The sequence below is a fragment of the Amblyomma americanum genome, chromosome 10 (assembly GCF_052857255.1).
Source record: "Amblyomma americanum isolate KBUSLIRL-KWMA chromosome 10, ASM5285725v1, whole genome shotgun sequence".
In the NCBI taxonomy this organism is placed as follows: Eukaryota; Metazoa; Arthropoda; class Arachnida; order Ixodida; family Ixodidae; genus Amblyomma; species Amblyomma americanum.
This window is the reverse complement of record NC_135506.1, coordinates 139,181,063-139,197,202: the sequence shown is the minus strand read 5'-3', so window position 1 is coordinate 139,197,202 and position 16,140 is coordinate 139,181,063. Positions and strand designations below refer to the sequence as shown.

The 16,140-nt window shown below is 48.1% G+C and overlaps 1 protein-coding gene across 1 annotated transcript; it reads right to left on the bottom strand.

The window, feature by feature from the left end:
- Positions 1-515: 515 nt before the first annotated feature.
- On the bottom strand, positions 516-5,034 carry LOC144108736 (uncharacterized). Its single transcript, XM_077641902.1, has 3 exons — positions 4,768-5,034; positions 1,119-1,647; positions 516-630 (listed from the first exon to the last, which is right to left on the bottom strand). The coding sequence occupies exons 1-3, from the start codon at positions 4,970-4,972 to the stop codon at positions 516-518; spliced, it is 849 nt and encodes a 282-aa protein (XP_077498028.1). The 5' UTR covers positions 4,973-5,034.
- Positions 5,035-16,140: the final 11,106 nt, after the last annotated feature.

The window sequence follows — 16,140 nt, the reverse complement described above, 5'->3', positions numbered from 1 at the left end:
CGAGAAGGAATTCGCTTTTTTAGGCCGGTCACGATAGATATATACCTTGTGTGCCCTATGCGCTGTGAGTTGTTATGCGGCTCTTGCGCACGCTCTGCTGGCCTTGCTGGGACTATGTTTTGCCTAATTGTCTTTTGTGACTGGCTTTTTTCAAGTTACTATGAACCAACTGGCCCGCATTTCAACCCTTTCGCTTACTTGGCTATGGAGGAATTCGAAGGCCATGCGCTTGCGTCCTTCACACCTGCCCCAAAAGTGTTCCTGAGGTACGTGGACGACTGCTTTTGCATCCTGAAGAAGCATTATATGACATTACTATTTACCTCAACAGTTTGGAGCCTAGCATACAGTTCACCGTTGAAGAGTAAATCGACGGCCGCCTCCCGTTTTTAGGTATACTCGTTTCCAGACAGTCCTCACGTCTAAATTTCACCGTTTACCGAAAACCCACGCACACCGGCCGGCACCTCCATTTTAAGTCCGTTCACCCTGATTGCCAGAAACGCTCTGTAGTGTCATCGCTCCTCCGACGAAAAGAAACCTGCTCCAGAAGAGGAGAACGGATTGCTGAAGATGTGCGCGTACGGCGGGACTTGTCCACCTGTGGCTATCCTGTACACGTAATGGACTCTGTGCAGCGTCAAAGGGAACGTCCCAGGCTGCAAGCTAATCCCGCTACCCAGAAACGAGCCGCGATTCTCTATGTTCCTGGCATCAGCGAACCTTTGGCACGCATATTACGGTCCCACAAAGTTAAGACCGCGAATGTGCCATCTCGGGAACTGAAGAGTCAGCTTGTGTACGTCAGAGATGTATCGTACGTCTAAAGGGAATAGGCACACATTGCAGCAAGGTGCTATGCCGACGAAGAAAAAAGCCCCTCGGCAGTTTATTACTTTCCTTTTTAAAGGCCACGAAACGAAAGAGGGGAAGGGGAACGAGGGAGGGAAAGATGCGGCCCGCCGTTCTCGGGCTGATAAGCTGCTATCTGATACATCTTCTCTTCTGTATAAAAAACAAAAAACAAAAAGACAAACTACGATATTTGGCGGAAACTGCAGTCATAGTGAAGTCGTCGAGGTTCCGCACGTTGCCTGGTTGATTTCCGCGGACCTGACGAGGTGAGATCGTTTTCATGCGTAGCTGCTTTTGGATCTTCGATGTTCTGTCTGTGCCGTGGAGATTGTTCTTGCGAGACGTCGACGTCCCGGCCTGTCTCCTGAGCCGCGTGCGTCGGATGCACCATGTTTTGTCGGTCTGTATGTGCGTGTCCTCCCGGGCGGTCGATATCCTGGTCTTTGTCGCTGAGACACTGTTTTCCCAGGCTGTCGACGTCCTGACCTCTCTGCATACTTTCATCGCCTCCGGGAATGTGCAGCAAGTGTTGCCTGTTTCGCCTCAAGAGCCGCTGGTTCTCAGTCTTCACCACGTACGACCTCGGTGCTGCTTTCTCGATTACTGTTGCTGTGCGTGACCAGTTGTCGCCGTGCACACGAACTGAACTGCCCTCTTTGAGAGGTGGCAGTACCTTTCCCCTCGAAGATTGGCAATGCTTTCGCACTGGGACACTGGAATCCTCGTTGTATTCAGGCAGGGAAGTGCGGAGGCGTCGGCCTTGCAGCAGTTCGCCCGGAGAGCGGCCATCTTCTAAGGGAGAAGAACGATAGGCTAAGAGACCCAACCAAAAGTCACCGCGTGACTCATTCGTCTTCTTAAGGATGCGCTTAATTATCTGAACCCCCTTTTCCGCAAGCCCATTTGACCTTGGGAATTCTGGACTCGATGTGATGTGCTGGAAGTCGTACTTCTGCGCAAACAAACGAAATTCTCGCGATGAAAACTGGGGCCCGTTGTCAGTCCACACTTGCACCGGGATGCCGTACCGTGAGAAAATGGCCGATATCTTGGCTATGACCTCTTTTGCCGCTGTGCCTCTTAGCTTCTCTACTTCAGGGAAATTTGAGTGGGCATCGTACACTACGACATAAGCGGCTCCACCAAACTGGCAGAGGTCAATTCCTACGCGGTACCATGGCCTATCCGGGGTGGGCTGCATGAGCAAGGATTCCCGCTGCTGGTTGTACGCATACTTTTGGCAAGTACTGCACACTCGCACGAACCCGTCAATGGCACTGTTGAGCGCAGGCCAGAATACCAATCTCCGCGCTCTGGCTTTGCATTTATTTAGTCCAAGGTGCCCCTCGTGAATCCTCTGAAGAATTTCTGCTCTCATAGATTTAGGTATGACAACTTTAGAGCCCTTGAGCAGTATTCCTTCTACCACAGACAGCTCTCTGGCAAACGGCTTCAGTTCACCGTCGATGGCAGCCCCTTGTGAAATTCGCTGTCTCACCTCGCTTAAGTACGGGTCATCCCTGATTTCCTTTTCCAGACGCTCTTTCATTGGCGTGCTTACGATGCTGGAAACGACCTGTACGGCATGGATGTCGCAGTCTGCTTCCGGTGAGGCACTCGACGCCTGCGTTGGCACTGGTGCACGTGACAACATGTCCGCCAGAAGCAAGTCTTTGCCAGGAACGAACTGCAACGTATAATCATATTGTAGCAGCCTAATAAAAAAACGCTGCAATCGCGGAGGCATGTCTGCAATGTTCTTTTGGGAAATTGCAAGCAAGGGCCTATGGTCAGTTTCGATCAGTACCCTGCGGCCATAAACAAAATGATGGAACTTTTCGCATGCGAACACTACCGCAAGCGTTTCCTTTTCAATTTGCGAATAGCGGGTTTCGCTATCTGTTAGGGTCCTTGATGCGTACGACACTAGTCGCCAGTCACTGCCATATCGCTGCAGTAGTGCAGCGCCCAAACCAGTCCCCGAAGCGTCCGCAGTGATCTTGGTTTCCTTTGCTTCATCAAAAAGCGCGAGTAATGGAGGGTTTGTCAGTGCGTCGCAAATTTCTCTCCATTCACGCTGATGCGCCGCCGTCCATTCAAACATGACGTTTTCTTTTAAGAGTGTCCGCAGTAAGACTGTCTTATCACTCAGTGACGGGACGTACTTGCGAAAGTAGTTAACAACGCCCATCATTCTGCGCACTGAATGCCTATCTTGCGGCGCCGGCAGCGAAAGGACGCTTTCAACTAAGTTGCGACCGGGACGAACGCCTTGCTCACCTATTACGTCGCCCAAGAACGCAATTTCTTTCAACCCAAACACGCATTTCTGCCTGTTAAACGTCAAGCCCGCCTGTGCTGCCCGCGTTAGCACGGCATGGAGGCGCTCGTTATGCTGCTTCTCACTGTCACCCCACACTAGAATATCATCAATGTATATGCGGACGCCTTCCAGTCCCTCGAAGATTTCAGTTAGCGTTTTCTGGAAAACTTCGCTCGCTGATGAAATTCCAAAAGGAAGACGCAAAAATCGGTAACGCCCAAATGGTGTCGCAAAAGTACACACGCGCGATGTAGCTTCGTCTAATGGGATTTGATGGAAACCTGCATTTGCGTCTAGCCGGGAAAAAAACTTTGCACCCGACAGCTCTGCCTCAATCTCTTCCCTTGTTGGCATTGGATAGTGCTCGCGTTTGATGTTCTTGTTGATTTCCCTTGGATCCATGCAGACACGAAGCGCTCCATCTTTCTTACGCGCTATCACCAAAGGGCTTACCCATTCTGTGGGCTCATCCACCTTTTTGATAATGGCAGCCTTTTCCATGCGCTCCAGTTCTTGTCGAAGAGGGTCCCGGAGGGCCAAAGGTACTCTTCGTGCTGGATGCACTACTGGGACAGCATCCACCCGCAGGACCATCCGGTACTGCCGTCCAACACACCCCGTACCCTGGAACAAGTCTGGAAAGGCTTTCTCCGGTGCTGTCTCATTCCATTCCACCGAATCCACAGCTTTCGGCACTAGCCCAAACTGCTGACATGTCTGCAGCCCTAGTATGGCCTGCCGACCCTTCTTGACCACGAAGAAGGTCACAACGTGTGCCACACCGTTGAGAACAAGGATCTCTCTATCCACTCCGACATGCTTGATAGCACTGCCGTTGTACGCCTTCAGCACTGCAGTGCTTTTCTGGAGGCTCGCGGTGTTTTTCAAACGACGGTAAAGAGTTACAGGAACTATGTTTGCTTGTGAGCCTGTGTCAACTTTGAATCTAATTTCTTTGCCGCGTATGTTTCCGCTGACCGTCCAGTCTGCACCGGCCCCGTCGCTGATTCCGCACACTCCGATATCTAAAATATCGAACCCGTCCTCCATCTTATCTTCTTTTACTTCATCTACCTGTCTGCTCTGGCGGCGCCTGCAGCATACCGCAAAATGATTCGGCTTCTTGCAAGCATGACATATCTTTCCATACGCCGGGCAGTCTCCTTGCGCATGAGCCCTGTTGCATTGTCGACATCGAAAAGGTTTCCGGTCATGCTCCCGTTTGTGGGCGTAGTCTACTTGTAGGGTGTCATTCGACCAAGCAGCATTTTACCGCGCCGAGACCTCGGCCGCTTTGCACATCTGCTCCGCCTTCTGTAAGGTTAGGTCCTTTTCTCGTAGCATTTTCTCCCTTATCTTCGGATTGTTAGTGCCAAAAACAACCTGATCTCTTATAATAGATTCTTCGAGCGTGCCGAAATTGCATAGCTTCGCCTGTTTCTTTAACTGCCGCAGATATTGCTCAAAAGGCTCTCCTTCATCCTGCACGCGGAGGCGAAAAACGTGTCTTTCGTAAACTTCGTTTCCTTCATCCACACAGTACGCCTCAAACTTGCGCAGCACTGTCTGGTAGTCTTCCTTGCTCTCACCTGCTTCGAAGGAGAAGTTGTTATAGACGTCGAGAGCCTCTTCACCCGCGGCGCTGAGAAGGATTGCCGTCTTGGCGGCTTCCGATCTGGGCGGTGTAGTGGGCGTAGCCGTGAAGAAAAGCTCCAGTTTTTGCTTGAACGTGTGCCAGTTTCTTCGTAGGTTTCCGGAGAACTGTAGCGGCTCTGGAGGCTTGACAATATCCATATCGGCGGGGCTTCGGCACTTCTGACACCATGTATCGTACGTCTAAAGGGAATAGGCACACATTGCAGCAAGGTGCTATGCCGACGAAGAAAAAAGCCCCTCGGCAGTTTATTCCTTTCCTTTTTAAAGGCCACGAAACGAAAGAGGGGAAGGGGAACGAGGGAGGGAAAGATGCGGCCCGCCGTTCTCGGGCTGATAAGCTGCTATCTGATACAAGAGACAAGCTGAAGAAGAAGAAGTTCCCAGGTGTTGTGTGTTAGATACCATGTGCGGACTGCCCGTCTGTGTATATCGGCGAGTCGGGTGACTTAGAGCGCAGAATAAGTGATCACCAGAGTGACGTCAGAAACCGGCGCGCAGGTGAAAATGCGCTCGCCAAGCACTCGGTGTCCGCCGCACACAACATAAACTGGGCAGAGGCACGTGTTATCGCAAAAGAAAGGGAGAGGAAGTTATGATAAATCCAAGCGCCCACAAACAACCACAAAGAGGGGACACAGCGCTTTTTACTCGCAACTACAAGAATTTTTATTCAGAGGCTTCTAAATATACTACAAAAACCGAAAACCAAAACAAACCCAGAGTAATCGCACGCCACATGCCGACCGATGAGCAGGAAAATATTAACACGCGGCCAGACAAGCCAGCTGAAGGATTACTAACACATGTATGCCACGTTTCGGCGATATGATAGGCTTCATCTATCTCCCGCGTTACACGATCTCGGTGACGAAAAAGAACTCGTGTTTTGGAAAAAAGGGGAGAACATTTCTTCTTGCGCTTGCTGCCGTCACGACAATGAAGAACCATAACGTTTGAAGTGTCACCTTTTATCAAATCTCCGTCATTCTCCATGTCGGAGATTGAGTCGTTGTGTCGTTGTTTGTGAGCGCCTGGATTTATCATAATGAACGTATACCTAGTAGCTCAGTTTTCTGCCCTGTTGGACAGGAAGTCACGGCTCTATCTGCAATCGCTGATTATTCAGACGACAGCGCACGCGCTTAATAGAAATGACGGAAACTTGCCCCCAATCTGCTCCAGGTGCCTGGGTTCGCTCATGCGCCGTGTATAAATAAACGACCCAGCTACATTATGCCTTATTGTGAACAAGGCTCCCGTGGGGGAGCCGAACCGTCCTCCCATCCTTTCTATTGGTCGGCGCCTTCTACTTTCGTCATGTACCATCTCGACTAGACGGGTTTCCGTCAGACTGTAGACATCTTGGATGTATACAGCGTTTAACTACTAAGCAATTGTGGTTTTATTTCTGTACAACAACCTATAGGGTTTTATTTGCCTACAAACTGTCCCCGGATGGGTGGCCGTTGTTGTCGGAGTATATATAGCTGAACGAATGCATGCATGCGTAGCGCACACGTAAAGCGACAGTTTTCCTACCCGTTTTAGGATGTTTTTTGTTCGGGGGGGGGGGGGGGGGGGGGGAGATAAGAGGGCACAACCAATTTTAATGGCTGCTATTTTCGATTCGAGAAACCGAAACTGTGCCATTTTGTCCCCTGACGTCATACTCACATAGTTCCACATTTCTCCACCATATTGGACTATGACATCATCATTGGCACGCGACAGGTGGTTGTTTCAGCAATGCTATTGTAGATGGCGCTACAAGGCTCCAATCAAGATGCGCTGTTTTCTAGTTGCAGCCACAGATGGCGCTTTGATCTCTGTGTGGTTAAAACCCCTTGATAATATGAAAGTACCGCCAACCATTGAACTTTGCCGCCGCCGCGCGACCTCCTTGCCTTCTCCTCGCCCTTTTCCTGAGGGTCGGCTCTCCGCCCGATTTCCTAAGCGACGAATGGTCTCCCTGCCGTTGCCCTTGGAAACGCGCGGGTCCGGCGTATTGCTTTTGGTTTAATTTTTCCTCCGCTCCATTTTTCTCCTACGCTCGGCGAGCGAATATTACAGCGCCGTGCTTTTATTGCAACGTGCAAGCGCTATGGCATGCTGTTGCGCGTACAACAGCAGCAAGCGGCCTGATGATGGTTATGCGGTATTAATGATACCATATATATTCTCGTTGGGGGATTTTCACGTTGTTGAGGTCGGTGCTTTGTGGTGTCTCCCCTCGTGTCCGTGTTCGTCTTTGCGCTGTGAATGTAAGCATGGAATACCAACTCACGCGGCAACTCATTTTAAGGATTAACCACGACGTCCTAAAAAGTGGTTCGCACCGTTGGTTGTAAGGCATCATTCGAGGGTTGTTTGCTGCTTTGTTTTTAGGTTATTTTGCATGCGAGGCCAGAACGGAACGAATCTCCAAAGCATCCGCGCATTGGATCTTCTCTGGAAATAGCGACTGGGCTCAATACGTGCTAGTTCTTGCACCTGTAGCGTCGTCTTTATAACAACAAATAGGCAATTTTTAACAGACAGTCTTTTAGCCTAAGATCCCATTGTCCATTAACTTTCGCTTGCATAAAACTGCTGCATAGATGTACAAAGTGATGTTGATTTGGGCTTTGACATACACCACTGTTGTATTTCCTTGAGCATGTTTTTCTCAACTGTCATCAATACTGCATAGCACATATATCTACACTTGCGTGGATGCTGAATATTATGTGATACTGCCGTCTGTTACGTGTATCTTGTCAATCAAGGTTTTTTGCGTGCGCGAAAATAAATCATCCTGCTGACCATGCTCTCATTTTCTTTAATGATACATTTTAGGTGATGCCTAATCAAAATACCAGCTTTAGATCCTCTACTACATACTGGAACGAAATTTCAGTGTCAAGTATAATATTACATTATCGAGAGGCGTTCATCTTGCCTAGAGATAACAATGCGTTCTCTCATAGGTATATCGAGTATATTCTTACGCTTCCTTGGCACCAGTGCCTACTAATGTTCGATGAATGGTTGTTCGCGCTCCTTGATCGCATTGAAAGTGCGCAAATAAATGCAAAAGCAAAGAAAAACATTTCGAAGCAGTTCGTGTTAAGTCTAGTTAGAATGTCAGCTCTGTTTTTGTGAGGTTTTTTTAAGTTTGGCCAGCTAGCATAACGCGTTTACGCTTGCCCTTAGTTTTCCATCTATAGTGCAAATTTAGGATTTAACTGCAGTTAAATATTCAGCACTAAACAACTCGGGCCGATAATTAGCACACCTCATTTGCACTGATCCTAAGCTTTCGAAAGGTATGACTCGATACTACAATGCAAAGGGTGGTTTTGATTGCATATAGCTCAATAACGCTAATTAATAGGTATCGTAAACTAATTCACAGCATTTGCATTCATCCTAAGCTTTTCAACGGTGTATGATTTTAGCAAGGTGGAATGTTGGGCTGGTTGGTGCATGATTTTGCGGCAGGAACAGCGCAGCACGAGACAAAGCGTCGTGTCTCTCCTGTTCCTTCTTTGTCTCGTGCTGCGCTGCTCCTGTCGCAATGTATACGACTTCAACGCCTAGCTCATTGTTTGGTTTTGTAGAAAATTAAATAATTAACGCAGATTAATGTGGATCGCTGACTAGCACGGTGCCATTACAGTTGGCCTAAGTTTTCCAACTGTATATGACTCGATGCTGCAGCGCAAATTTGGGTTTTAATTGCAATTTACTAAATATCAATTAATTTGACTTCCGGTAATTAGTCATAATAAGTATATAATTAACCAGTGATCAAAACTCACGGTTTACCACGTGACATATACTATGTCTAGACTCATAGCTTGACAGTAGCGAGTCCCGCTTTGACCTTCTCAGATCTTGAAGTTCAGAGCACCAGCCCGGGTCGTTTTCCGAAGTTTTACTGCGGCGACAGAGTTCACGCTCTAAAAAAACAAACACAAAGTCAGAGGCAGTGCTAAATCAGGAGCACGAACTAAAACACCATATCATGTGACTTAAATGTCTTCAGTAACGAGCTCGCCTGAAGGCTTTGTTTACGTCAGTATTCCCCATTCACACAGTTCAAAGAAGAAACCATTCTCTTCATACGTTACTTTCGGCATTCTCAATGTTTTTCTTGCAATTTTTCAAGGATTTTGTGCACTCCTGGAGCGCAGAGCTGGCCCAAAAACACGCGCTTCGCTCACTGCTGCGGTCGGCCGGCGGGCGCCAAGGAGAAAAAGCGTGTCGTGCGCAGATCTCACAGCCGCCGCGCGAGGAGAATCGAGGAGGAAAGCGCGGCGCGGAGGAGAGTGTCGCTACTTTCAAATTATCAAGGGGCTTTATGTGTGGTTAAAGTCACTGGAACGGGAAAAGTACCGCATTCGTTTTCTCTCGCCGCCGCGCCGGCCGGCCAGCGCGCGTGCGTTCCCGATTCGTTCTCCCCGGTGACGCGGTCATTCCGCGCCATAAATGGTCCGCTCGCTTCTTTCTCGCGGCCGCCGGCACACAGATAATCCGGAGCATTACATAGTACTTGCTCTTATGGGCCGAAATAAGCGCGCACAGCAAGCGGCGCTGAATCAAATATGACGGCTGGTTGCGGTACTTTTCCCATTCCAGTGACTTTATGTGTGGTAAGAGACCTCACGAAACCTCGAAACGTAATGAGTAGTTGCTGCCAGAGATGGCATTGTGCTCAAGGGTCATAGCAAACCCCACGAAATCTGGAAACGTGAAGAGCAAGAGCTAACGCTCTTAAAAGCTCTCGGAGATATGCCACCGCGGCTGCAGCGCTTCTTGAGATTGCTGTGATGCGACTTCGGCCGGCACTTCGTTCCAGGAAACAGCTCCTGCTCGCGGACATGCTGTATCGAGCTTCCAGCAGTCGAGGAAGCGATGCTATCAGCACCGATGACGCATAGGTGCACGCCGTGACTATGGTACCTTGACTAATCAGTGACTTAACATTGAAACGTCTTGTTACTGAAACGGCCAGCGATAGTTAACCGAAAAAAGTGCTGAGAAACTTGAGAATGAATGAACCAATAGAGGGTCAATTGAAACACTCATTTTGAGATTTCTCACGTTAAAGGTGTTCTGCTCAAGGGATGCAAAGTCATCACTCAAAGTAGTATGAGGCGAGAGATTTTGCAAAGGATTCACAAAGTCGCCAAGGTGCTAACAAGTGTTAGGCAAGGGCACGTCATCTCGTCTTCTGGCCTGGCATGAATTCTGAAATTGAGACGCTAGCTCAGAATTGCGCAATATGAAAAAATACGCCTACAGTCAGCCAAAAGAACCCCTCAAGATATGCCATGTACCTGACCAGCCTTGGTACCGAGTGGGAATCCACATTTTTCACTGCGTTGGAATGGCATACCTGTGTATTTACGACTCGTATCAAACTTCCCACAAGTGGGCTACCTCCGCGACACTTCACCCATAAGCGTTGATGCAAGTAGCGCCATTTTTCGCTCGTTACAACATACCCATGGAGGTTATATCAGACAACGGCCCCAAGTTTTCCAGCAGACTATTTGCCGCGTTTTTACGCGCATATGATTTCGAGCATATTATCTTCAGGCCAGGATTCCCGCACTCAAACGGGCTGCTCAAGAAAACTACCGATGCGAAGCAGGATTTCCGGATGGCACTTTTGGCTTACAGGAATTCTCCTTTGGAGGGTAGACGGACACCAGCAGAGATCCTCCAGTGCTGCGGACTGCGGACAAGTCTGCTTGACTTCCAAAGCGGTACATGGGCCACTAAAGCACAGGTCCTTAAGTCGTAAACGTAACCCCAGGTCCTTCCATTTGATGACGGAGGAGGGTGGGACCCTTCGGCACGATCGCAAACACCTGCTACCGACGGGAGAAGCCTTCCGACTCGACTTCAGTCACGTCAATGATGGGAGGAACCGGAGTGCGTGAGTTCGTGCGTCCGTCAATGACGCAGCTAATAGCACCGCAGCAGCCCCTGCCCTGCCAAAAAGTGTGCCCCACGCAGGTCGCAGACAGACGAGGGCACCATGAAGACTAGAATACGACCTGAACTTTGGTCAGATTTCTTGAGTTCGCTGTGCTCATCTTTCGCTTGTGCCTTTCTGTTACAAGCTGTAGCATCGCAAAACTTTGTCATGGTTCATTCGTAGCTAAAGGCATAGTTTCTTTCCTTTCTTTCAGTACAACAAAAGAGGATGTATCGTATCGCGTCTGGCTTCAAGCGACAAGCTTGAGAAGCCGAGGGGTGTTGCCCTATTTCAGTGTATAAAAGCGAGTGCGGAATAAAGCTTTGGGAGATTCGTGCCGTGGCACTGCGGCCATGCTGGTCTCGTCGGTCAACGTAGTCGACGTGAAGTCGACACAAGGTCCTCACCAGCTGCCTTTCCCCTTTTGATCGCCTTGAAGCTTTCTTTTCTTCAATTTCCGTAACTCGATGAGGAGGATGTGAAGGATCTTGGAAAGGTGCGTTATAGCGAACACAGGTTGGTAAGCTTTCGGCACAGCTTAGACAGGAAGAGGGAAAGGAAGAACCTAGAGCAGTAGAACCCCATTAACAGCATAGCTGTTAGAGAGAAAGTAGAGAAATTCTAGATGTCGTTGGAGAATAGATACCTGAGGACGAGCAGCTTAATGTTGAAGCAATGAACAATAATCTCACAGCTTTTGTTTCGAAATGCGCAGTAGAAGTAGGCGGTAGGTTTGATCGACAAGATACCGGCAAGCTATCTCAGGAAATGAAAGATCTGATTAAGAAATTTCAAATGAAGGCAATATGGGAGAACTGGCAAAGCCATCAAATTTAATAAATCAGCGCAAGGTTGCCGGCATCCAGACCATACACCCAATACTAAAGCATTAAAACGTTACAGTTGCTTGTTGGTTGATACCCAGTGGAGTGCACTTAATGCAGGTAATGGCAAGAAGGTTAAGAATTAAGAGGAGAATATTTGGCTGGTTCTCTTAGCGGGAACGGAAATTTACCGATATGCCTCAAGAGAAAAGTATATAATATTGACACAGGTGATAGAAGAGGAGGACGAAGGGAACTCAGGCGATAGAAGCAGAGGACGAAGAAAATCTTCTTCCTGCTCGTGCTCGCTCTACTGGCTGTGTAGCTCCTTGGTCCCGGAGTGCTTTTGGTGTACTATTCGTTACAATATCTCTCTTACCTATGTAGAACGTTCATTTGGGCGAGTTGGTATAGATGCATCTTTAGTAAAACAGCGCGAACAACGTAGGACAAGATGAAGGAGGACACAGGACGGGCGCTGTCAACTAAAGTTTATTAGGCAACACCTGGTGTTTATAAAAAAAAATCACATAGACAAAGTACATGACATGTCACACTAGTGTGACATGACGTTGTTCGCTCTCTTACCTATACTCACCTATTGGGCAAACGTCTATGATAACAGAAAGGGCTCAACATAAATTTAGGATAACGCAGCGAGCTATGATATAGATAGTGATAGGAGTGACGTTAAGAGACAGAAAAGGGCAGAATTGTTCAGGGAACGAGCGCAATCAATCACATTCTAGCAGAAATTAAAAAGTAAAAATGGACTTCGCCAGGGAATTGTATTGCGAAGGCAAGATAACTTGGGGTCTTTAAGGGTAACGGATTGTGTTCCAAATGAAGGCAAGTGTTGCGGCGGCGACAGAAAGTTAGGTTAGCGAATAAGATTGAGAAGTTTGCGGCAGAAATGGTGGCCGTAGCTGACAGAGGGGATTTTGAATTCAGATGATATGGGAGAACTTTTTGTTATGCAGTGAGCGTAGACAGGCTGATGGTGATAATGAGAGCTGCCGCTGAAACTTTCATTGCACAGTGGTAACTGACTGATATTGTTACTGTAATATCAGGACCAGTGGCTTTGGAGATAACGTCAGCGTCGCCAGTATGAAGCCGCTGTCTATTAGAACTCGAACCTATTGTCAGCCACCCAACTGCGCCCTCCACACGACTTGTACCCATAAGCAGCTCATGCAACAGCCGAACGAAACAATGAATGCGAAACAGAATTCGATGAATAAGTGGGAAAGCCAGCTGCACTCCAGGAGAATCGCACGTCTCCCCACACCACCCACGTACAAGGGGATGCCCACCTTATAATCTGCATACATGACCTGCCCCGGCTCCACCTACACCGTCCAGAAGCTACACCTACCTCCCCACACCACCTCTCTACTAGGGGCAGCCACCTACTCATTTCCATCATTGGACTGTCTCTGACCGAACCTCCACCCTGTAGAAGCGCATCAACTTCCTCATCACACCTCTCTACCAGGGGCTGTCCACTCACTCATCTCCATCTTTAATAACATTATTTGCATCAAACGCATATGATGTCGGAGGCCTGCAGAAAAAGCTGTCATTAAGGCAGCTTGACAAGGCCGCAGGCCCCCACACTGGCAACTACACGTAGCGGTCAGCAGTCACGAACAAATATATACAACAAAGTGTGAAAGTTCAAGCAAAAATTATTACATTGAAAAAATGAAATTTCCACAAAACCTTACTGTAACAAGAGGGGACACAATTTCAACAAATCTCATTGCCGGCAATACAAAAGAAAACATAGCAAATGAAAGAGATGGTTTGAGATAGAATGTCGTGAGAATATTTTGTTGTTTTGATGTTTTTTAGTTCCTAAAGTAGTGACGAGGTTTCTTGAAAGTAATATTACAGGTCTTAAGTTTTTTTTTTTCTTATGAAACGTATTCAAAAGTCTTGATAAGCTGTTTTTTAACATTTGTACACCATATGTTGTCCAAGAAGTTTCAACTTCCCATCTCTCAAAATTTTGCATGTTGTATGTGTTGGGATGACTTCTTATAATGGCTATCTCGCGCAAGAAACAAGGGCCATTTTTTATCTCTTGTTTGTATTGTTTGCACAGACGATAATCATAAGTCTTCGTAAAAGGTATTGCGTTATACATGAGAAATAATCGTTCTGAGGGATATCACATGGGGATACTTGCAACGGCACGTAGAAATTTTTTTCGCAGAATATGAATATTGCGTATGTTGTTTTGCGTCGTAGTGGCCCCCTTGTGCCTTTCAGAAGCACCACACGCCACCGCTCCACTTGGGGCTGCCCACATACTGATCTCCATCTTTCAACTGCCTCTGCACCCCTCCTCCACAGACCACCCCTCTAATAAGTTCTACCCACACACTCATCTTCATCCTTGACCTACCTCTGACCCCGTCTCCACGCTCCAGAAGCACCACTCTCCTCCCCACATCACCTCTGTACCCTAGTACAGAGTTGCCCTGGTAGACATGAAGACATTGGCTTAGACATGAAGACGGAAGAAAAAAGACACTAGTGAAGCAGACAACCAATAAGCAGTTAGCGGTAAGAAGCAAAGTATTGGCATTTACGTTATCGCTGCAGAACAGATATTCGGCTTAATTCGGCTGCAGAAGACGATCTTAATGTCCAAGAAATGAACGATAATCTCACTGCTATAAATACGCAGTGCGCAGTAGAAGCGGTAGGATGGTTCGACAAGATACCAGCAAGCCATCTGTCGAGAGCGAATTGATCAATTACTCGAAATGAGATTCGTGTTGATCAAATGTTTACGGAATCCCCAGAGGTGGAGTAGCTTTGTAAAGAGAGATTAATTACTCACTTGGACACCAATGAGTAATTGCTTCCTTATAACGGGGCTACTCCGCGTTGAGGGATTAGGGGTAAACATTTGACCAACATTGTTTCTATAACGTACTTGCAGACTCAGTGGAACGATAGAAAAATCAAATAAGGCGCCAACGGTTTGATTACGAGTCGTACTTTGCCGACCATCCGTGAAGCCCATGAGGTAGTACCAAAGTGATTATGAACCAATGACTCACAATAACGTAATGAATCTCGAGGTGAGCCAAGCGATAAATATTGTTACGTGGCGGCCAGCCGAAGAATGGTGCAGAGAGATGGTTTAATAGCCGCTTGCTTAAGCCGAGCGCTGCGTCCTGCGCCACTCACAGCTTTGTCTTCTTCATGACAATATTATGCATCGATGCCATTAATTAAACTGAAGGCGTCGCCACAGCTCGGGAGATCCTGATTTATGCTAAACTTCGGCCAACCTTCACAACGTCCGTGATCTTGCCCGGCCAGTGCCACGAGCGGTTGGAAGCGCACGCTCTCGTCACTCTCCGCACCAAGCTCACAGAGGTCCCTCGTGCCTTGCCGCTGGACTTCTGGTACCAGGCAAGCGAAGCGAGCGCAGCAAATGCGCCCTCTCCTCCCCTCCTGCAGCAGATGCTCGGCGATGGCTTTGCCCCAGGAATGCGTCGAGCACGGGAAAACCAGGCCGCCATTGTCGGCGCATGCAACGTTCACCGCCGATATCCAGGAAGTCGCGCCCTTGCCCCCAGCCGGTGAGTCGGTGCCCTTCTTGCCTAGGCTTCTAGTTCCGAAGAATGCCTCGTTGATGATTTGTAGCTAGCTGCCCCCGCTCTGTGTATTAATTGCAAGTCCAATAAATAGCATATGAGTGTTCACGCTTTGCTGACCCCCCCCCCCCCCCCCCCCCCCTCTTTTTTTCTCAAGCACGCACCCTCCAGCGGTTAGCGAGCGGAAACACTCCATCCGCGTAGGGGGAGTGCGGGGCGAAAGGCTGTCCCCCCATATTTCACAAGTACGCGCCTCTCAGCACACCATTAATCCCTTCTAAGTTGCCCGGCCGCTGTTGCACACTACCGCCTTTTGTGCTTCATTCCTCTTTCCAGCAGCAACGGTCTAGTTAGTTCTAGTTCTTTGATATCGTCAACTTCGCTGCATCATCTACTCTGCATGAACGCGCAACCGATAACTTTCAATGCTAAATTGCGCTGTTTTTTTTATCGTTTCAATAAAATTCCACCCCCTTACGTAGTATCCCGAAAATGGTGGTCATTAAGGTAATAAAGTGAACTCAGTTGAACAAACGCCTACCGCAGAATCATTCAATTATCTTCGGTATCTCTGACATACAGAGCATGCAGGAGAGAGAATGTGCTTGTATCGACATTGAATGGGTGCCACCACATTCACATCACTGCCTCGGAATGTTGTCCCGTTAGCTGTGGCTTGCCAGAAATCAGAAACAACAGTTTTTGTATTTTTGCGACACGCGTTAGCAATAAAAAAGATATAAAAGCAATGTCTACCGCGGCCTACCTTGGAAGTTTTCTTCCCTGGACCAGGCTTCGTTCTTCTGGCAGAGGAGTGTGTAACACCATGTGGACCAGCAAGAGGCGTTTATTATAATTTTTAGTAATTCGTTTGCGTATTGTGTGTGGGGAACC

Excerpts from the sequence above, each read along its gene's own strand:
- LOC144108736 (XM_077641902.1), bottom strand. The coding sequence starts at position 4,972 with ATGGATATTGTCAAGCCTCCAGAGCCGCTACAGTTCTCCGGAAACCTA. Across the intron at positions 1,648-4,767 it reads CAACTTCTCCTTCGAAGCAG|AAGATGGCCGCTCTCCGGGC; the intron begins GTGAGAGCAAGG and ends CTTCTCCCTTAG. Across the intron at positions 631-1,118 it reads CATGAAAACGATCTCACCTC|AGTCCATTACGTGTACAGGA; the intron begins GTCAGGTCCGCG and ends GACGCTGCACAG.